This window comes from Lemur catta, chromosome 11 (assembly GCF_020740605.2).
Source record: "Lemur catta isolate mLemCat1 chromosome 11, mLemCat1.pri, whole genome shotgun sequence".
Taxonomy (NCBI): Eukaryota; Metazoa; Chordata; class Mammalia; order Primates; family Lemuridae; genus Lemur; species Lemur catta.
In genome coordinates, this window is record NC_059138.1 from 36,891,177 (window position 1) to 36,914,468 (window position 23,292).

The following is a 23,292-nucleotide window of genomic DNA, read 5'->3' on the forward strand; positions in this document are numbered from 1 at the left end:
GGAAGGATCACTTGCAGTCAGGGGTTCGAGACCAGCCTGAGCAAGAGCGAAACCCTGTCTCTACAAAAAAAAATAGAAAAATTGGCTGGGCGTGGTTGTGTGGGCCTGTAGTCTCAGCTGCGCAGGAAGCAAAGGCAGGAGGATCACTTGAGCTCAGGAGTTTGAGGTTGCAGTGCGCAATGATGATACCACTGTACTCTAGCTGGGAGACAGAGTGAGACCCTGTCTCAAAAAAAATTAATTAATTCTTATTTGTTTTTGCTGTCTGTAGTTGAATAGTTTTGTGTTTGTCCTTTGGTTTTCATTGGTAAGTGACCTGTTTGTGTTCTTTGCCCATTTTCCTTTTGCCATTGTGGTTTGTAACTATTGTTTACATAGCAGAGGTGCATTTGATTTACTTCAGTAGGCTGTAAATATGTTTCTCAGTTTATTCTTTGATTTTTTAATACCTGATTTTAAAAGTTTTATAGTCATTCTTGTTAATCTTTTACTTAATAATGGATTACTTTGGTTCCTCACCACAATATTACAAAAATATTCTTCAAATAATTTTATGGTTTTATTTTTGTCCATCTGTAATTTATTTTGATATAACTTATGCACATAGCAACCACATCTCATAACTCTAGGCAGTATCATTAATTGTTATGTAGACTGTAATGTGAACTGTGCTTCCTGGAGTTGTGCAACTCATTGACCTTGGGAATTGGTAAGCATTTAACTCTGTTTTTCCATTATTTAGTTATTTCCCCAACACTATTTAATAAATAATCCATCCTTCACCACAGATTTGAAATATCCCATTATTTCATAATACATTCTTATATTTGCTTGAGTCTTTCTGTTGTATTTCAGTTTGTCTACTAATTTTCCTTTTTTAAATCTTGGGATTAAAATTTTTTCTGTTACATTTTAGTTATTTTTTACTTACTACTATTTATAGCTAGATTTTTCCAGTGTTTTATTTTTTATAATTTTTAATAAGAAAATAGAATTGGACATGTGCATTTTCACTGGAAATTTTTTCAAGACTATGTCTTTGGGTCACTTGTAGGTTTTATCTAATTCTACATTTGAAAAATTTGAAGACATTACTGCAATATTTGTATGTGAATTATTTTCTATTAAATACTGTATTTTAAATCTCAGTGAAGAGTATCTGATTGAAGATCTGTGATCAGGGAATTAAAATGTGCTGAACTGGACTTTAGGAAGAGGAAAATGGAAGTTGTGAAAGATCGCTAGCCTCTGATTTGGTTTCTTGACCTCACAGTGGTCTGGGTATTAAGGGCCTAAACTATGATGATAGAAAGTGAAAATATGTTTTTTAGATACTCTTACCTACTGTTAAATCTAGAAGGACTTTCAGTGGACTATGGGATTAAATTATAATTTTTTTTCCTGACAAACAAGATTATAGCTTACTTTCCAGCTTTATCTGTCACATTCATAGAGTGAATTCAGCCAGACTGAATTGTTCCCTGCTCTAGAGACTTTGTTTTCTTGCTTCTGTGTCATTGTCCAAACTTGTGTCTCTGCCTAATATGCTGTTCTTACCCTGATGCTGTCTGCCAGTCTCATTCCTCATTCAAAGTTCATTTCAAATGTCATTTCCTTTCTATAGTTTTTCCAGGTATGTGCTCCTTTTCTTTTGAGCACCATTGCTCTTTGTTTGTACTCTTACTATATTTTGCCTTGTGATACTGATGTTGGTATATTTATCTTTACTGCTTTTGTAAGCAAATACAATCCAAACGTTTTATGAAATGTTCAGATTTGGCATAAGTGAGGGCTAAGTGCAGTCGTAATGGACATTTAAAAGTGCTTTTATAATTTTTTTTAAGTGCTCACCAGATAAGATACTTGTATACTATAGTAACTAGGGTATATGTGATTACCGTTGTTGGACAATTTAGTCTGGGTGTTTTGTGAATCAGCCTACAAGATCCTGTGACATAAGTTGTTCATTAAGTTTTTAGAAACATTTATGCAGTTTGAGAAGTTAACTATGTTGTAAAACCAGTACGCGTATTTGTTTATGAATGGTACTTACAGAAGAATACTGTATTTAAAAGTAGCAACTTCTGTGCTGGGAGGTTGGGGCAGTGGAGAGGACTTCGAGGCTCCACGCACCTCCCCCTTACCTTGCCTTATGCATCCCTTCCATTTGGCTGTTTCTGAGTTATATCCTTTATATAATAATTAACCAGCAGATGTTAAAAAAACAACTTCTCATATCTTATTTCTTATATTTAACAAGTGATAAAATATTTGTATGGTGTGCTTTATCATGTAGTTCAGAGCACAGCTCTTTGAGCTCTTATTGTATCTGTTCTGACTGTATATTTGAATCATCAGTAGGAAGATATATTAATGAGAATCAGAAATTTCAGGCAAAGTAGAGTTTTCTTTTTCTATTTTTTTTTTAATTTCAGAGTATTATAGGAGTACATATGTTTTGGTTACATGGATTGCTTTTGTACTGCTTGAGTCAGAGTTATCAGTGTGCTCATCGCCCAGATAGTGTACACATTGTATCTGTTAGGTATGACTTCACCCATCCCCTCCTCCCCCCTCTCTCCTACTCTAATTCCATTGAGTTTTACTTCTATCTGTGCACATGTGTGCTGATTGGTTAGTTCCAATTTAATAGTACATGTGGTGTTTGTTTTTCCATTCTGGTGATACTTCATTTAGGAGAATGGTCTCTAGTGTCATCCAGATCATTACAAAAAGTATTAATTCATCATTTTTTTTTTTTTTTTACTATGGCTGAGTAGTACTCCATAGTATACATATACTCCATTTTATTTATCCACTTGTGAATTGATGGGCACTTGGGTTGATTCCACATCTTTGCAATTATGAATTGTGCTGCAATAAACATTCGAGTGCAAGTGACTTTTTGATAAAATAACTTTTTTTCCTTTGGCTATATACCCAACAGTGGGATTGCTGGATCAAATGGTAGGTATACTTTTAGTTCTTTGAGGAATCTCTGTACTGTTTATCCATAGAGATTGTACTAGTTTGCAGTCCCTCAAGAATGTATAAGTGTTCCTTTCTCTCCACGTCTATACCAACATCTGTTGTTTTGGGGCTTTTTGACAAAGGCTATCCTTACTGTGGTTAGGTGATATTTCATTGTGGTTTTGATTTGCCTTTCCCTGGTGATTAGTGATATTGAGCATTTTCCCATGTGTTTATTGGCCATTAGTCTGTCTTCTTTTGAAAAGCTTCTGTTTATATCTTTTACCCACTTTTAAATGGGGTTGTTTGATTTCTTTTTCTTTTTTTTTTTCCTTGCTGCTTTGCTTCAGTTCTTTGTAGATTCTGGTTATTAGCCCTTTATCAGATGTATAGCACGTGAATATTCTCTCCATTCTGAAGGTTTTCTGTTCACTCTGTTGATTGTCTCCATGGCTGTACAGAAGCTTTTTAATTTAGTCAAGTCCTATTTATTAATTTTTGTTGTTGTGATTTCCCTTGGGGTCTTCTTCAGAAATTCTTTGCCTACGCCAATATCTAGAAGAGGTTTTCCAACATTTTCTTCTAGAATTCTTATGGTTTCATGTCTTAGGTTTAAGTCTGTTACCTATCCTTAATAGTTTTTGTGAGTAGTGAGAGATTTGGATCCTGTTTCAATCTTCTACATGTGGCTATCCAATTTTCCCAACACTATTTATTGATAGGGGTTCTTTTCCTCAGTGTATAATGTTGTCTGCTTTGTCAAAAATCAGATAGCTATATGTGGATGGTTTTATATCTGTTTCTCTGTTCTGTTCCATTTGTCTATGTATCTGCTCTTGTGCCAGTACTGTGCTGTTTTGGTTACACCCTTGTAGGATGGCTTAAAATATGGCAGAGGGATGCCTCCAGATTTGTTCCTTTTGCTCAAGGTTGCTTTGGCTTTTGGGGCTCTTTTCTGGTTCCAGACGAAGCATAGAATTATTTTTTCTAGATCTACAAAAAATAACATTGGTATTTTGATGGGGACTGCATTGAATCTTGTAAATCACTTTGAGTAGTATGGACATTTTAACAGTGTTGATTCTGCTGATCCATGAGTATGTTTTTCCATTTGTTGACATCATCTGTAATTTCCTTCCTCATTGATTTGCAGTTCCCTTTGTAGGGGTCTTTCACCTCCTTGGTTAAATATATTCCTTGGTATTTTATTTTTTTGGTAGCTATTGTGAAAGGTGTTGCGTCTTTGATTTGATTCTCAGCTTGACTGTTGTTGGTGTATAGGAATGCTGCTGATTTGTGTACATTGATTTTGTAACCTGAGACTTTGCTGAATTTATTTATCAATTCCAGGAGTCTCTTGGTGGAATCTTTGGGGTTTTATAGATATAAGATAAAAGGTCATATCATCAGCAAAGAGCGATAGTTTGACCCCTTCTTTCCCCATTTAGATACCCTTAATTTCCTTCTATAGCCTGATTACTCTGGCTGGGACTTCCATCCAGCACTGTGTTGAATAGAAGTGATGACAGTGGGCATCCTTGTCTTGTTCCATTTCTAAGTGGGAATGCTTTCAACTTTTCCCTATTCAGTGTGATGTTGGCTGTAGGTTTGTCATATATGGCTTTTATAATTTTGAGATATGTTCCATCTATGCCTATTTTGTTAAGCGTTTTTATCATAAAAGGGTGCTGAATTTTGTTGAATGCTTTTTCAGCATCTACTGAGATGATCAGATGATCTTTGTTTTTGCTTCTCTTTATGGAGTGAATCATATTTATGGATTTATGTATGTTGATCTTTCCTTGTATCCCTGGGATGAAGTCCACTTGGTTGTGGTGGATTTTTTTTTTTTTTTTTTGATGTGCTGCTGAATTTTGTTTGCTAGAATTTTATTGGGAATTTTTGCATCTATATTCATAAGGGATGTTCATCTATAGTTTCATTTTTTTGTTGTTGTTATGTCCTTTACTGGCTTTGGCATCAAGGTGATACTGGCTTCATATAATGAGTTGGGGAGGATTCCTTCTTTCTTGGTGTTATGAAATAATTTCTGCAGTATGGGTACCAATTCTTCTTTGTAGGTCTGATAAAATTCAGCTGTGAAATCATCTGGCCTGGAAGTTTTTTTGTTACAAGGCTTTTTATTTCTGCTTCAATTTTGTTGATTGTTATTGGTGTGTTCAGTTCTATTTCTTCTAGATTGAGCCTTGGGAGGTTGTGTATTTCCAGGAATTTGTCCATTTCCTTAATGTTTTCATGTTTATGTGCATAGAGATTTTTATAGTAGACACAGATGACATTTTGTATGTCTGTGGTATCAGTTGTTCTCTTTCATTTCTTGTTGAGCTTATTTGGGTCCTTTCTTTTCTATTTCTGGTTAATCTATTGAGATGTCTATCAGTTTTTTCAGCCTATGTTTCTTGAGTGGGGAATTCAAACTGTTCACATTTATTGAAAGAATTGATAAGTGGGATGCCTTTCTGCTCATCCTGTTGGGTAGAACCGCATTGCTTTGTTTTACCTCTTGAGCCATTGTTTTATAGGGTTTCTAAGCTTTAGCTTTAAGTTGATTTTACACTGGTGGGTGACTGTTGTGCTAATTGATGTACGAAGCAGATCTGAGTACTCCTGCAGGGCAGGTCTGGTCTTGACAGGTTCCTTCGGTATTTACTTGTCTGAAAAAGTATTTATTTCTCCCTCATATAAGATGCTTGGTTTTGCAGGATACAAAATTCTAGGCTGGCCACTGTTCTGTTTAAGAAGACTGAATATGGGTTCCTGATCCCTTCTGTCTTATATGGTCTCAGTTGAAAAGTCTGCAGTTAGCCTGATGGGTTTTCCTATGTAAGTTACCTGATATTTTCACCTTATGGCTCACAGGAGTTCCTCCTTCATGTTAACTTTGGCCAGTCTGATGACTATATGTTGTGGTGATTGCCTCTTTGCAATGAATCTCCCAGGTGTTCATTGAGCTTCTTGTACCAGGATATCTAAATTTTTAGCAAGACCAGGAAAATTTTCCTTAATCATTCTCTGAAATAGGTTTTCCAACACTGTAAGTTTTCTTCTTCACCCTCAGAGATGCATATGATTCTTACGTTAGGCCTCTTTACATAATCCCATAATTCTTGAGACTTTGTTCATTTCTCTTATTTCTCTGTTGTTTCTTTGATGGACTGTTTATTTGAAGGTGTTGTCTTCAAGCTCTGAGATTCTTCTGCCTGGTCTAGTCTTTTCTTAAAACTTTCCACCGTATTTTGTGTTTCCTTGAATGAAATTTTCATTTCCAGAAGTTCTATTTGATTTTTTTCTTAATAATTTGAATTTTTTAGTGAATTTTTCATTCATATCCTGTATTCTTTTTATGGTTTCTTTGTGTTGGTTTTCCATTTTCTCTTGTATTTCCTTGATCTTCCTTATAATCCATATTTGAAATTCTTTGTCATTTCAGTGTTTTCATTTTGGTTGGTGTCCATTGGTAAAGAGTTGTTGTTTCCTTTTGGGGTTGTCCTTTCGCACTAAGTTTTCATGCTTCTGAAGTTCTTCTGCTGATTTTCTTCTCATCTGGCATCTCAATCTAGTCCTGGGGATAATAGGCCTGGCTTGCAGGCCTGTCCCCAGGTCCCCGGAGATCAATCCCAGACCGTACCAGGGAGAAGAGTGCTAGTCCTGAGTTTCCTATGGGGTGTTCAGGGAGGTTTGATGATCCTCTCTGGTTGCCTCTGTCCTGCTGTCTTCACCTCTTCTCAGCAGTGTGAATTGTGTTGGGTACCCCCACTTAATATTTGAGATTGCAGGTGGTACTTGTGAATACAAATCATCCACATCCTATTTCCATGAGTTGGAAGACACTGTGATGAGTTATAGAGTTGTTCTCCCTGTCATTGGTTGATGTTTGTGTGAAAAAGCCAGCTGTGGAGGTGTTCTTTTGTGCCTGTGGTAGGTTCTGGTCCCCCAGGTGGAGTACCTGAGTGCCCCAAGCTTTAGGAAGGACCCTGTAGCTACCAGTGGGTTGCTTGATCTCTGCCACCAGTGAGGTGGGGGAAGGAACAAGGCTGTTCATGGCTAGGTTGTGGGAGCCTGACAGGCTTTTGCAAAGCCACTGCCGGGCTCAAAGTTGCTTTTCTGGCCATTAGGGGGAGCTGCTGGTAGGAGGATCAGGACAAGCTCTCCAAAGCCGGAAGGCTGTTCATGGGGGAGCGTCCTAGACGTTTGAATTCTAAGGCCCTGGGCGGGGATCTTTTGGCCCTTATCCAGTAGCACAGTTTTTGTGAGTAGAAGGGTGGGTGCTCTTCTAATGTTGCTCCTTGGACTCCCACAGCACACTCCCATCAGTTCAGTCCACAGTGCTCCCTCACCGCCTGAGTCCAGCTCTCAAACCTTCCCCCATCTGTGTGTCTGACCCACTAGGATGCGACTCTACAAAACACTGGTGGGCGTGGAATTTACTTATTGTGCCCCCCTGTTCCACTATGGGTCCTCAAAGGAAGAAGTGCGGGCCCTCTCAATCTGTGGGGACCTCAGCCAGCAGCACAGAGCTGCCAGAGAGAAGCGGCCACCTGGGAACTTGTTGGCTCAAACTGTTCTCCCTGTTGTAATGAGTGGGGGGAGAGGCCACAGCACCCTGTCAGCTGGGGCGCCTGAGTGTGAGGCATTTGGTTGCAGTGGAACTAGGGGCTTGGCTATTTCTCTCCAAATGCCACAGAGTTATCCAAATGGCCATTCTCCAGTGGGAGGGCGTGGTGATTGGCATACTCCGTCATCCCTGTTCCTCAGCGCCCCACCACATGCTCCTGTTGGATGTGTCCACAAGGGCTTCCTTGCCACCCAGGTTCAGCTACCAGACATCTCCCATGTGTCCCCCTGCAACCCTCACGTGTGTGGGGGCCACCGAACTGGCTTGATTATCTGAGCTGCCAGCCTGCGACTCTGCAGAACACCGGGAAGCGGGGAGTTCCCTTTTCCACCACAAGGCCTCAAGTGAAGAGGTGTGTGTGTGGGGGGGGGGTCCCCTTTTTGTGTAGGCTTGAGTTTGTGGACCACTGGAGAGCAATGGCCGCTCGCAAACTTTTTGGCTCAAACTACTCTCGTGGTTGTAATGGGTTGGGGAGGGGCCGTGGCTCCTGGTCAGTGGTAGCTCAAACTGCTCTTCTCCCTGCTGTGGTGTGGGGAAGTGCAGGGGAGGAAGTGTTTGGATGGAAGAAAGCTGGCACTCCCTTCTCTCCTGGCACTATTCCCCGGGAGAGCCCCTCACGGAGTGCCTAAACTCCTGGAACTCACTAGTGCACCCCTCATTCCTTATTTGTCCCCATGCCTCTGCTGGAGGAGAGTGGAAAAGCCTTCAGATAGGTTGGAGAGGGAGGGGAATCGCCCCTTAACCTTTCACTGGGCTCCCAGCCTCTCTACATTTCATCCTTGCTGATATCTCTGCTGTGTTTTTTTTTTCCCCCTTCTCAGTTTTGTACCTTTTCTCCATGGGGTCCGTAGTCATCTCTGTCATCTCTCACTGTGATCCACACCTGAGCCTGGACTCTTCCTCTCTCCTCAGTCGGAAATCCTACTTTCCCACTGGGAAAGTTCAACAAGCCATGTCTCTAGTTGGCCATCTTAGCTCCCTCCTTCAGATTTTTTCTTGAAATTAGTTAACGAAAATTCAGTTCTTTAGCTTATCATTTTAGAATTTGCTAACAGTGACCTCTGAGCAAAGTCGGGTAGCATTCTCCAGATGTTAGTCTTCCCCTCAACTCAAGTGGCTATTCAAGTTTGGTGGTCTACACTTAACAATTTCTCTGCCAGTTATAGCTCTGTGCAGTCTCATGGTTCTATGTTTTATCCAGTGAAAATGCTAAAAAGCTAAAGAGTTATAACAGAAGGTAATATCAATGTTGTTGGAAAAAATTCTTAGTGAAAGAGTTAATAAATGTTCCTAGAGTAGTGTTTTTGTAATGACATTTGTGGTATATAAATATTAGTGTTACTTAAACTATTATAAGACAGAATAAGAATTTAAATTAAAGATGTCATAAAATTAGCAAAAAATAGTTGAATATTTCCTAAATTGTGTTGGTGGCACAAAGGAAACAACAGTCATGAAGGAAAAATATTTGATTCATACCTCTACGTAACTTGAGTGACATCTGTCCAAAACATATACAAAAATACAGTTTTTAAGTATTTTCACTGTGAACTTATTTTACAAGTAATCGCATTCTCTATCACCAGTATTATGTTTTAATATAAGTTTTGTATTGAAATGAGCAAAATTGTGCAAGAATGGTACTTCTGATTAGAGTGAGATAATTTCATGACAAATGGTAGACATGCAATTTTATAAGTCATTGAGTATTCTAGTTGAGTGAAGTAAAAGTATGGAATGGTTTATGGTGAATGTTTCATGTTTGGTACCATTTTATCTTCTGATTGTGTGTGATTTTTAAGGGAATCTTTTTTGTCTAGATAACTTCTTTTAAAGAAACAAAATTTTAGTCGTGAGGAAGCTAATGTCTTGCTAAATTATAGTATGTATAATCCAACTAAAATTTAATTAGTTAAAATGAAGTAGGTTAAATTTTTTAAGAAGCCAGTAGGGTTTGAATTGAGAGCTCCTTCTCTACCTTTTCATTTATTGGCTGAATGTCACCTTGCTCCATAGTCTGTTTTGATATCTAAAGTAGTAGTTCTTAAACTTTAGCACACAAATCATCTGAGAATACTTAAGATATTTCAGGGCTGCAACCCCTGAGACTCTGATTCAGTAAGTCTGAGGTGGGGCCAGGAATTAGCATTTTAAACAAGCACCACAAAGTGTTCTGATATAGGTGGACTGTATTTTGAGAAACACTCTTCTAAGTAAAATACAACAGTAGGGTCAGAAGTTTAAAAATTGTTCACTTTCAATTCTAAAATTTTAGTATGTATACAATTAATATGTATAATGGTTTTTGGGAAGCATTATAAAAGGTTACATTAGTATTACTGTTATTTTGTGAATTTAAGGTAGTTTTCATTAGCTGTTAGCTACAGTTTGCTAGCATTTTGTTGCTTGTGAGAAGTAACAGTTGGAAAAGATTCAGTAGCAAAAGAGAAGACAAAGTTTTTTTTAAGAAGTGGGAGGAAAACTTAAAATGTAGAGTATGTAAATTTGATTTTTTACATTTCAACTTGTCTTAAGGCATTAGCAATATTTAGGGTAAAATATGTATCTTTTATTCTTCTCTACCCAATCAATCTATAGTATACTCAATCAGTATACCCAGCATATAGTACATGACATATGGGATTGTGTGTAATACTGGCTGATTGAATATATATATATATATATATATATATATCTCAAATGTCACTGTAGTCCCATATACATTTCTCACTCCTGCAGTCTACATTTAATATGGTCAGAGCTCTCATTTGTTAACATTAACATTTTAAGACTTTATATTAAAAATTTTAAATTTTGCATCTGAGTATTATATGTCCACAGCTGTCAGAGGAGAAAGCAGTTTCCCCATAACCTTATCATCCTTGCTTGCCACTTTTTTTTCATCCTGAAAAATTGGTGGATATGCTTTGGTAGTCTGCCTTGCTTAATACCTCTCAGAAAAATATGACATATCACTTTCGTGGAAGCAGGGTGAGGGAAATGACCTCACTCCCAGGCAGACTCAGTCCTCTTCGTTAATCTTACTTGATGCTTCAGAGTTTGATAGTAGCAGGGAGTTGATATTGGTGGCAGTGACAGGAATGACAGCACTTTTTACCACTTGCTGGTGGAAGTACAAAGCTGTCATGCTTGAAAGCCAGGGATACAGCTTATGGAGACCTGTAAAAAATGTGTGAATAGAATGGTAGAGATAGTTAGGATTATTTTCACGTGTTATTTTACCATGAGAAAAGGGAGAAATATTATTGTGATTAACTTTGCTCAGCTCTTTTTCTCCTGAAATAATGAATATTCCTTAAAAGATAATGGCTCTTTGTATTAGTGATAATGCCCAATTTTCCATTTGTTTCTACATTTTAACACCACTTTGTTTCAAACATCTATGAATTGCTATAATATTCTAATATTTATTCTATTTCTTTTGATGCATATATATGTTGTTATATTTCTAATATGTCCAGTCTGTCAACTGGGATATCTTTTTATTGTTTGAAATGTTTTTTAGAAAAAGTCTTCAAATTAGTTTTCTCCTGTGAACTCTAACCCACAAATTGTGTTCTGTTTGTATTTCTCTAGGAGCTGAGCATCTCCAAGTATTTTAGGTCTTTTTCCAGTCTTATCTGGGTTCTATTATCTCATTTTTCTCTTTAATGATATTACCTGAGCTGATTTTATCCCTCGCATTTATTGTGGGTCAACTCATTTTTACCTTTCTTCAAGTTCACTGCAGTCCTTGAAGGGGCTTACATTTAGGAGTACGTACTACCACTCATCTCTGAGATATAAAAAAATAATCTCTAAAAGTTTCCCTTAGGTTTCTTATTTCTCATCTTATTTAGTGGAAGAGAAGAGAAGAAATACATTATTTTATGGTTTTCCCTTTGCTTCTTCCCTCCATTCAGAAAAATAACCTGCTTTTAGTTGTCATGTTACTGTTCTTACATTTTCCAAGGTGATTTTGAATATAGTTTGAAGCTACTTAGTTACAATAGAAAAAGGTTTAATTATTTGCTCTTTTATTAATACTATCTTTTAGAAATATTGCTATGTGTTTTTAAGTTTTTAACTTAAAATTATTTTTATATAGCTATTAACAGAATGAGGGAAACATGTATATAATGAGTTGGATACATGTTCATCATAAAGTAATAGGGGAAAAAACAAAGGATGATATTTGTATTTTTCACTTCATATATATTGGTATTTTTCATTGTGTGTTTATAAATTTTTATAATTAAAAAAATTACTAAAAATGTTTAATGGTAAAATGAAATAAACCAATTTCAAAATATATGAAGATTATTTCAAACATCAATGTTAAATTTTCATTTGAACATCTAATAACTAGAGAACATCTTTGAATAATGTTATTTATTTTACTTTATTGAATTTTCTGCTTTGCCAAAAATTTTGTTTTTGCCCTTATTATCCATGTATTTTATGCAAAGCATAATTAAATATTAAATAGTTCTTTGATTGTTGAGGATAATCTAGTTTCTTATGGTCCTCCTTGTGTTCATCATATTTAATTCGTCAATCTCTTTTATACCAGTTGTCTTTCTAGTCAGTTGTCAAACCCTATTGATTTTGCCTTCACATTGCTTGTCACATCTGTACACTCCTTTGCAGAGGTACTGCCATCATTTTTTGCCAGACTTTTCAGTACCTATCAAGGTGATGGCAATAGCTTCCCATCTTCTGCGTCTTACCCAGTCAATTCTGTCTACATATTCCTGTTACTAATTTTTTGTTTTGATGCTCATTTCTCATATTGTCTTCCCCCATTCCAGATATCTGTGCTAGCATTTAAGGCCTTCTATCTTATGGCCCTAATTTAATTTCTAGATAACTCCTCACTACTGCATTACTTTCCTTCCAAGGAACAATTTGCTCTTTTAGAATATACTGCAGTAGCTTTCCTCAACAATGTTTTCATTTGTACTGTTCCTAAATTCAACATAATCCGTTCCTTCTTTGTCTATTAAGAACTTTATCTTTCTTTTATAGCGTGTCTGTTAAGAACTTAACTCTTCTTATATAACATTTACCACATCTGCCTCTGTTTTTAGGTATTGCTGTATTTTTTTTAGTACCTGGATTCTAGATTTTAAGCTCTTGAGGGTAATGATTCTATTTCATATAATTCAAAGTATCTACCATAATGCCTCTATACTGTATGATTTCAATTGCTAATTGAACTATAAAGCTCACTTAATTGTATAATCATAAAATGCAATAAAACTAAAAGTTTTATTGACTTTGGAAAGTAGCCTTGAAATACTATGTGGAATAAAGCTCTACTAAGGGCCTGTTTTCTTTTATAATTTTAGATTTTTTTTTGATGTTTAAGTCTAATCTCAGTTAAATAAGGAGTCTGATTTTTAATTTCCAGAGAACTGAGATTTTGCTACATAGTATTACCCGCTTAGCTGTAAGAGATACATTCTGAGACCCCCAGTGGATGCCTGTAACCACGGATAATATATAGTATGTTTTTTCTTATACATATAAACCTATGATAAAGTTTAAGTTAAAATTAGGCACAGTAAGAAATTAACAACAGTAATAAAATAGAACAATTATCAGCAAATTTAAATAGAACCATTTAAAACCCATGAATTGTTTATTTCTGGAATTTTCCAATTAATATTTTTGGGCTGCAGTTGACCATGGGTAACTGAAACCACAGAAAGCAAAACCACGGATAAGGGGAGACTACTGTAATTTTATTTAGGGAATGAAAAAAATAGACCACATACCTAAAAACTGACTTAGCCTGGGTGAAAAATATAGATTTATTATGAATGGCATTTTTTAAAGAGCATAATTATAAATAATTCAGTCTCCATAATAGGTTTGAATATCTATTGGGTAGTAGTTAGTAGAATAATAACCTCCTTAAATTAACAACAACAACAAAAATCTAAAAAAGCAAATAAAATTTTCATATCTTGTTGAGCTCATCTTTGGTTGGTTTTAAAAATAGTTCTTATTTCTATTGTTTTGAAGACTTGACACAATTAACTATATACAAATTGATATATATGTCTGTGATTTATAGCATATGGATAGAAAAATATAGTTTTAAGAAAGATCCTATATTGACTTTACTATTGTCTCTCTTGCATTTGCATTTTTTGATTTTCATTCTAACAGGAAAAATTAGCATTACTATTTTTTTAAAGCAAAATTATTTGAAATAAAGTGAAAAGTTTGCACATTGGAGTGAAGCCCATGATTAAGAAAATAAAAATATTTCATCTTTTCACAGAACAAACATTTAATTAAAAAAAATTGCTTAAGCTTCTCATTCTTAAGCTGAGGTCAGTAGTTACAAGTATATTTCTGACTTTTTGAAAGATGAATTTTTAGCACATAAATATTATCTTGGTTTACATATTACATGCTGTGTAGCACATTAAAAAGCTAATAGAAGCTAATAGTAGGTATGAATTTTCTTTGTTGTAAATCAGTTGGTGCCCTTTGTATACCTGAAAGATCATTACAGATGAGCAAAAATGCTTGTTAAATGTCTGCTCCAATGTCAAGTATGGAAATAATAGCAGTTTAAAGGGCAATGTTATAATATTGCCATTTATTTCTTATTTTGTTTAATTTCTTATTACAGAGGACAAGAAAGCATGAAAGCAGTTTAGGCAAATATATTAGAAATCTCTGTTTTTATATTGAGTGAGTTCTTTGGCATACTTACAGACCTAAAGAGTAAAAATATTTAAAACATAAAGGTTTTTTTTTTTTTAAATATGAAAGCTCTAAAAATAGTCTAATTTTTAATATTACAAAACTGGATATTAAAATTTTAACATATGCTTGGGAGTCCAAGTACAAAATTCATTTTGAAGTTTTTTAATGAATATATGTTTAAATTATATATTGGTGTGCCAAATGTATTTATCAAATGAAAATTTTCTTGATACTTTTATACATGAAGTGTTAATTTCTCTTCAGGGTTTCAAAAAATATGTCTTACTTGCTTATGCTACATTTTATGAAATTGAAGGATTTTTTTATTTCCATAAAACAGTAGAAAATAAGGCAGAAGGAAACTGGGTCTTTACCAATATTTGACAATAAGTTAACATCCTTATCAGCAATAAATCACTACTTAATTTGCCATGTAACCTCAGTTTGGTCAAGCTATTGCATGGTGTTCATTTCTTGATGGATTAGAGTATTTAGTAAACTAGATTGAATGAATCTCTTTTATTTATATAAAAATGATATATATCATTGAATTGTTGGACATAATTTTTTTTATTTAAAAATGAGTTGCCACCTGGTTTAGTGAATACAGTGTTAAAAATAGAATAAAAGTTGTTCAGCTAACCAGTTATAATGTAGTATTTGCCTACTTTAAGTAACTTACTGCTAATTTTCTGACCCAATGATATTAGTATTCATTAACAGATTATTACATTATAATAATTAGAAAATATTTGTTTGATATGAGATCTCAATCCTTATAATCTATAGTTAGGGTTGGTAATTTCATAGTTTTTCAAGATGAATTCAGGATTGGGAACAAAGATGCTTAAATTAAGTGGTGGTAGGGTAGAAAAAGTGACAAGATTTATTGTTGCTTTAATGATTTTCAGAGTGGAAATAGAACTACTATATTTTGAAATACTTGGGAGCTATGATTGCGTAGGAACATCGTGTAAATTCTATTACTCTAAAGTGCTGTGTATCTAAAATTAGAAACAGTTGGCTTTGTTAGGCTTTTCTACAATGATATAAAGTCTCTCTTTTCTTTTTCCCTTCCTGGTATTCAGATTTGGATAGTTAACTTCTGTTATACAAAAGGCTGAATTGAATAAAGTTCAGAAATTGGTTTATTTTGATGTGCTTTTTTTTTTTTTTTAACCAGTATATTATATTAATCCAGAGCATTTAGCTTAGACTCAAGCAAAGTGAGGAAGGAAGAAAGAGGCTGGTACTTTAGTATTGTTCCTTCCCTTTATTGTAGATTCATTTGTATATTATTTGGTCTTAGAAAAATCAATATTTTTTTCATAGTAAACTTGAATTTTAAAGTTTCCCTATTTTGGTGTACATATACAGGATTGTTTTTTGGCTCATGGATTTTAAAATCCTATTAAACACTATGATTTTCTACATTCAAAAGAAAAAATAAAGTTTTATATATAGTTCATTATTTTTGATATGTCAAATATAACATTAAGTATGCTATACAAGGAAACATAATATAGTGGTACAGAAAATCCTTGATTGTTTTGATTGTTTTGAGTCCATAATTTTGGCTTTTATGTCAAAATGCTATTCTAGTTATCACCATACAAATATATCTGTAATTTGTGGCTTAGAAACAATATATTTTATAAAAAAAAAAAGAAAGCAAGGATACCTATGTCAGTTACATTTTAAAGTTATACACTGTTTTAAGGCTATGTATTTATTCTTTAGAAAATATGACTTACATGAATATCTTCTGATGGACATAATATTGACAAAATATACACATGATATTACTTTAACAAACTGCCATGCAACAAATACATTAAGTAATGAAGAAATTGAATATATATGACCTAATCTAGTTGACATTCACATTGAAAATTTACAACATAACCAATACTTAAATTTTTTTTCTTATATTTGGCAGTAATTTCATTTCTTTACAAGTTAAATTTAAAACTCATCTGAATGTGGATTTGGTGAAACTTAAACTTTTCCCTAGTCTGTGACAACTTGTGGTACCAAACATTTCTCTCTTATTTCACTATCTTCAAAGGTAATTTTTTTGTTTCTTTTAGGATCTATCCAAGAGTTGTGTATTACAGCATTATTAGGCATGGGATCAGCTTCCACTATGGAAACAACTCGCTTTTTCATTTTACTTTTCAAGACCTTTTGAAACTTTTGTCTAGTGAATGCATATAAGAGAGGGTGAAATATAGTTGTTCCATAAGCCATGACTAGAAAACACAATCTTAATTTTACTAAAAGGTCACTTGGGCCTAAACATAAAATGGTGGTATTTAAAACAGAAATTGGTGTCCAGCAGAGAAGAAATGTAGAAATAATCAATAAAGACATTTTGAAGACTCTCTTTTGTCTTTCTCGTCGTTCACGGTGTCGTTTCACAGCTCGCCGGAGGGCAATTATTACAGAAACTGAAGTTCTTACACCGAAGACTACATTTCTCCCACCACTGCTTTGTGACATGTCTGTAGTCTCATGTTGTGTGGTTAAAGAAATTGTCTTTTTCTTTCTTGTTTTTTTCTTCTGCCCTGTTGAAAATCTTGTGCCTATTCGGATATTGAGAGCCTGAAGTATTTTGGTATATGTGATTAACATTACTATAACAGTGAAAAAGAATATTGGGATCTGTACTAGCAGGTGATAATACATTCCCAGTTCAGTGTAGTATTCATTTGTACTGACACATAAAAGTGTCCTGTTTTCCCATGTATTTCCACTTTGAAGACTGAAAAAATTTACCTCAATAAAGGGAATCAGGAAAGAGAAAAATGAAAAAATCCAAATGGATGTCATTAACATTACAGCTCTGCCCATTGTCAGAATTCGGTTTGCAGGTTTTACAGAGATGTCATATCTGTCCAAAGTGATGGCAAAAACGTTGATTGCTGTTGAGACACTTGCAAAAGATACACAAGCCTCATGGAAACAGCAGATGAGAGCAGTGTTACTCTCCAGTGAAAGCAGAAGGATAACTATAGTTAGAGGAATACATCCCACACAAATTATTACATCAAGTACATGAAGATTCATTGTAATAATGTTACTGACAGAGTTGATTAAGTTGGATTTCATGCAGTAAAGTACCAGTACGGTGAGGTTGCTGCCGAGTCCCAACACAATTTCTAACATAAGAAATCCGGTGAGAGACACTTGAAAGCTTAATGGATATGATAGTGGTTGGTACATATTGGTGTTGATGTCATCAATGTCATCTCGCACTGTAATGTTAGATTCAGACTGCATGTTGATTTCCAGCATGGGAGAAAAACACATTCTTTTGGAGCAGTTGGTTTTTTCCCTAGAAAGTGAAATAGAATAAACTATTTGATATTTGGCAATTTAAATGACGTATAAAACAGGTGTTCCTTGTTAAAAATCTTTTTTATTGTATACTGAGTTTAATTTTTAGTTTGTAAACTATTAATGGAAAATACAGAATTAAGAAACATCCAGGTTGCATTGTTTTGATGTAAATGAAAACTGTGTTTTCCTTTTGAAGAAATAACTATGGAAAATTCCCCCTGTAGTGTAAAATTATTTAATACACTAAAGGGTGTTCCTCATTTGGGTTTTTAAGCTCATTACTTGAGATAAAGTATATTTTTGTATAATAAAACTACCCAGTATACAAAACTAATTTTAGCCCAGTGTTTTAAAATTTCATTAAAAATATGATTAGGTAAGAAATAAATGATATTTTAATGTGCTCTAGCACAATGATTATAAGTGTAATTATTCCCATGAGATTTCAAATGAACAGGACAAGTGTTCGTTGAAAATGATAAATGGTACAGAGTACTAGTTTGAAATTGAATTTCATATTCAGAAGTCTACAATGTGCTTGGGGATTTTTGGAGTTATTTCCCACAGAAATAGGCAAATGATAAGTATTTCATATATCACAGTTAAAATACTCACTGAACTTTACAATTGGCAAACTTACAAAAATTAGAAGAAAAGGGACTTTATGCTAAAGTAGAAAATCACAAAGCTTGGTAACAGCACTAATCACTCCCGTGAATGATTTATTTTGTGACCACACCCTCTTGTATCTTGTGGAAGGAGAAAATTGAAATTAAATATCATGTTAAGAAATAGCCATTTTTAAAGTAGTATAAAATAATATATCAGTTGATTTTATTTGTTTAAACTGAGCCTTTAAAGTAAAAGATGAAATTTTAGGGAAAAGGAGTATGTGAAGCCCATTTTTTGAGGAAGCTTTTAAAGTTACACATTACTTGTGAAACCTTTTGTGTACATCATGCAGTGTATAATTTTGAAGAAAATTAAAAAAAAAAACCGAACTCTTACTAATTCATGCAAATCTATATTTTAATTTATAGGGGTTTAAAGTAATTTATAAAAATAATGTCTGATGTTCTGGGCTAAATTGTCAGTAATCAGTATATTCAGTTTAAAATATGAAATCATACAACCAACTATATTTCACATTTCAAATACAGCATTTCAACTGCAAACCATATTCAAACATACATTATAGAAATAAATAATCTTCAGAATTCATGTTAACCTTTACTTGATGTTACCTTTGATAAGTTTTAGAATACAATTTTATTTATGCATATTATTTTTGTGGTAGTATTTCAGAAACAAATGATAATATTTTTGGGTTGATATAAAGTATTACTAAAGAAATATTTGAGTAAATGAAGGTCTTGGCTAAAATTGAAATCCTATAAAAATGGAAAATTTTGAGTGTGCCAAATTTTCTGAACTGACAGATTAAACCTCAGATCTTTGTCACATTGGCCTAGATTTATAATTAAATAAACCAGAGATGTCAAGTTAGATGATCATTAAGAAAAATGCATCTCCTCTAGAGCATGATTCTATTCTTGTGTAAATGTTAAACAGTGTGGTAGGTGCATGCATCTTCTGACCTACCTGTTTGCTGTTGCCTTATTGGCCTTTTGTCTCACTATGGCAGTTTTTCACAAATTGATACATGATGTCATTCACAGATTTTGACATGACTTTTTACCTGACAACAGTGAAGTAGCTGTGTTTTATTTCATGTCTTGTAGGAATTCTCTCATATTCTCTCCAATACTTCAACTGCATGAATTATGAGATTTAGTTGGCTGATGGATTTCTAAAAACAGTACATATTTGTGTTTGTTTTGCCTTAAAAAGTCACGACCAAGAGAAACTTCCTCAAATGATAGGAATTATGTTTCCCTTTCAGGGAGTATATGATAGTCTCTTTATTTTCCAGAATATGTGAAAACAAAAAAGGAAACATAAGGTTTCTAACTTCTAAACTGTATTTAGACATCTTTTTGTTACAATTATAAATCTGTTTCTATAGCAGTCCTTATTATTTTGAAATGATTTCTTGATCACATAACTTGCTTTATATTATAAATCCAGTCCATGTTCTTTTGATAAAAACCATCTGCCACTTAATTTGGTTTGTTTTCATTAGAAGAGGATACATAATTGGTCATAAAACTCAGATGGAAAAATCCATTAGTCCACATAAATTGATATGAGTATCTGAATATCTAGTGCAGAAAACACTTGTTAAAGCTTCATTTTGCTTGCTGGTAAAGTATGTCATTTTCCTTATGGAAATTCATGTTTCATTATTTCTTCAAGAATCAGTAGCTCCCACAATTCTGGTATGTTAAAGTATGAATAACTTCTTTAAAAATGCTCACCATTTTGTTTTCAGGCTTTTACAGTTGTATTATTTTTCTTTCTGTGTTTATTTTATGTAGGATCTTCTTAGGATGCTGTCCATTTGTTATATTCCAACAGTAATGTAGACCTTTTCCCTGGTTTTAACTCCTTAATGTCTTAAAATCATGTATTACAGGAATATCTTGCAATTCGTGGTTCAGACAGCTAGGGAGATGCTCAGTCAATTGCATTCTTCATATTATCGGTTGTAAATACTGAATTAGCTGCTGTGGGCCCTTGTGAAAAGAAAAAAAATGGTTAAGAAGTAGGATTTTTAATAATTTCCAATTAATTGAAAGTTACCTTAGTTTTGTTTATTTTAAAACCAAACGATACTTGTTATGAAAATAATCAAGCTGTATTACTAGAGCCACAGCTATATGCATAAAATGAAGAATTTCTTTATATAAAAGATTCTTTTGCTAATAAAGATTGTATATATTATTTAACAATTGAGTTAACATTTCGAATATAACTGAGTGAAAAGCTGTATTTTTTAAACTAATTTCTGCTCTCAGCTTAGAAGCTAACCTGTATTTTCAGAGATTATGAACAGTTAGCATACACTAAGCATATTGCCATTCCCTCTTTGTAATAAATTGAACATCTCTTGCTGTAAAAATATTGTAGTTTGCTTAATTATTAGCACATGGTTTGAATTTTAACTCATTAAAACAGATTCCATGATAAGATACTATAAATTTCCATTGATGAATTAAGTAGTTGGAATGTAAAAGGTAATACAAAAATGTAACTGCAAATTAAATATCTTCAATAAACATGCCCAATAATAATTAACATAAAATTAAGTAATAAATAACAGCTGAAACAGCTGAATAGTAACCCTGGTTCTTTTAAGAAGTACAAGCATTTTTTGAACATCTGAGGAAAACTGTACAGATTACATTAAGAATATTTAGTATGTCTGAAGTAACTTAAAAGCTGTTGTCTTCGTAATGAATTAACAAAGAATATTTTTTGTATTTAACAATGCATCCTAAAAAATTTCATTTAAATTATATCTTAAAAGAAATAGATCTAAAAATACATGTTTAGCAATAAGTAGAATTAAACAAACTCTTAAAATTTAGGCTGAAAATTTTCAAAGTAATTTTACCCCACTATGCCGGTTCAAAAGCAGCCGTATACTATAATAAGGAACACATCTTACCTCTGCTAAAGATTTGATAAATTCTTGATGTAGTTGAAGCATTTCCAGTTTTGATTGATTCATTTTGTTCACTTGTTAGTAGAGGACTGGGGGAAGAGGGTCATAAACATCTCTTCGAAAATGACCTTAATGAAAATATGTGTCTGTACTGTGCCATTGTTTCAGCAGTACTGCTAATGTATGGAACATGTAGTGCTGCTTAGAGGCTGCTGCAGTCTCTCACTCTTCCTACTGTGGAATCAATAAGCATCTGAAAATACATAATGAAAGTAATTTAACATACTGAAGGCTTCTTGTCTCCAGAGACAACATTTAGATTCAGTCTTTCCAAAAAGAAACGGCACTGCTTTTCAGAGGAAAGCCTGTTCTGGGCAGCTTTTGCAGAATGACAGCCTACCTTGTCGCTTCTCTCCACTGCAGAGAGATGCAGTGCATTCACTAATTTTGATTGGTCAGTTGTATTGGGCTTAAACTGTGCTTCATATGTATAGCAGGGATTCCCCCCCCCCACTGTTTTATATAAGGATGCTTTTTTAAAAAAGACTAAATTTATAAGTGGTTGTATGTTTTTCTTAAATAGAATATGTGTAAATTAGTATTTTAAAAATGTATATTCTATTCTGGTTTGTTGGTCACTTATGCCAAACATTAAAAATTTCAGGGAGGTAGGGAAGCAAGAAAGACTTACATAGTAAAAAGTATGTATTCTTTTTAAAGCCTTGATAATTGCACTTGAGAACATTTTAGTCTTATGTATGTTTTTGGTTGAGATTCTTTGTTCTACAAATAGAAACCCACTGCATCTTTACTGTGAGCCACATTGAATTTCAACTAGTTTGTTTGTATTCAAGTCATCTTCTCTGTGTATTCCAAATTGTTGTGAACATCTCAAGGTGTTAACATTGTCATGACTTAAGTACTCATTCATTCAGGTATTCATTCATTCAAAATATTAATCAAATTGATCTAAGGTGATTATACTCTAAAATATATATATTTTGAAATTTCATTGCTGATAGCATAGTCTCAGGGTTAAAACTTTAATCATTTGCATTACTTTTGGAGATTACTACTTGGTCTTCTCCTTTGGTAACTCTTTCATTTGGTAGGTATATACTGATCATTTGCCATAATATTTTACTTCAATTGGCTAGTTCTGTTTTTGACCTGGGCACATTTCTGAGTGGATTGCTACTTCTTAAATATTATATTAAATATGTAGCTGCATGCTAATGTTGTTAGTAAATATATGTGGTAAAGGAAAAAGTAAGTTACATGTGTGTAAGTTGTAAAGCTAAATTATTTTAAGATATACTTTCAAAATGAAAACAATGATTTAAGTAATGAATCTAAAATATTTTAACATTAAATTTTCTATTAACTTTGACTACCTATAAATACGTTTCTATTAATAGTGAGGATAATTTCATCTTAAGTATATAAAGTGGCTGGATTCTATATCTCTTGACAAAATGGAAGACATTGCAGATGGCTGAATTATTAGAATATTAATCATGTATCCATTATTTTAGGACTATTCATCTTCATTTTTCAAAATGTATGCTAAGTTTTTTTTATAATTGAAATTATTCCCTTACAATTTTGAAAAGCAATATGCATTTTTATAATCTTCCACTGGTAGTATTTAAGCTTTATAGGGGAATGGCTGACTAGTGTATGAGTTTTTAACTGCATTTCTATAGAAGTTGAGAGCAATGTGGTGGAAAATTTTGTTGTGAATTTCTAAAATATTGTGCACAGTTTTGGGTGGCAAGGCTTTGATAATACTAAAAATGAAAATGTTATGCTATTTTTATGCATTTTGAAAGTCGGGAAAAAGAATCTTGTTAGAATGATAGCCATGTTAAAAGATGGCTGATACACACACACACACACACACACACACACACACACACAATATTATTTTAAGCTTAAAACTAAAACCCAGGAAAACATGTTAGCATCAGTTGAAACTTCAGGTGGGGATGAAGAAATTATTAACATAGTGGAAATATATATAGTGCTTTTCTGCCAAAAAGTTCAAGTA

At 33.7% G+C, this 23,292-nt stretch overlaps 2 protein-coding genes across 2 annotated transcripts in view; one reads left to right on the forward strand and one right to left on the reverse strand.

The window, feature by feature from the left end:
- The window catches only part of COG5 (component of oligomeric golgi complex 5), a 273,232-nt gene that overhangs the window by 51,102 nt on the left and 198,838 nt on the right, over positions 1–23,292 (forward strand). The gene's annotated exons all lie outside the window — the stretch shown is intronic.
- On the reverse strand, positions 16,050–17,722 carry GPR22 (G protein-coupled receptor 22). Its single transcript, XM_045565450.1, has one exon. It carries the CDS (start codon positions 17,642–17,644, stop codon positions 16,343–16,345), a length of 1,302 nt encoding a protein of 433 aa, XP_045421406.1. The 5' UTR covers positions 17,645–17,722; the 3' UTR covers positions 16,050–16,342.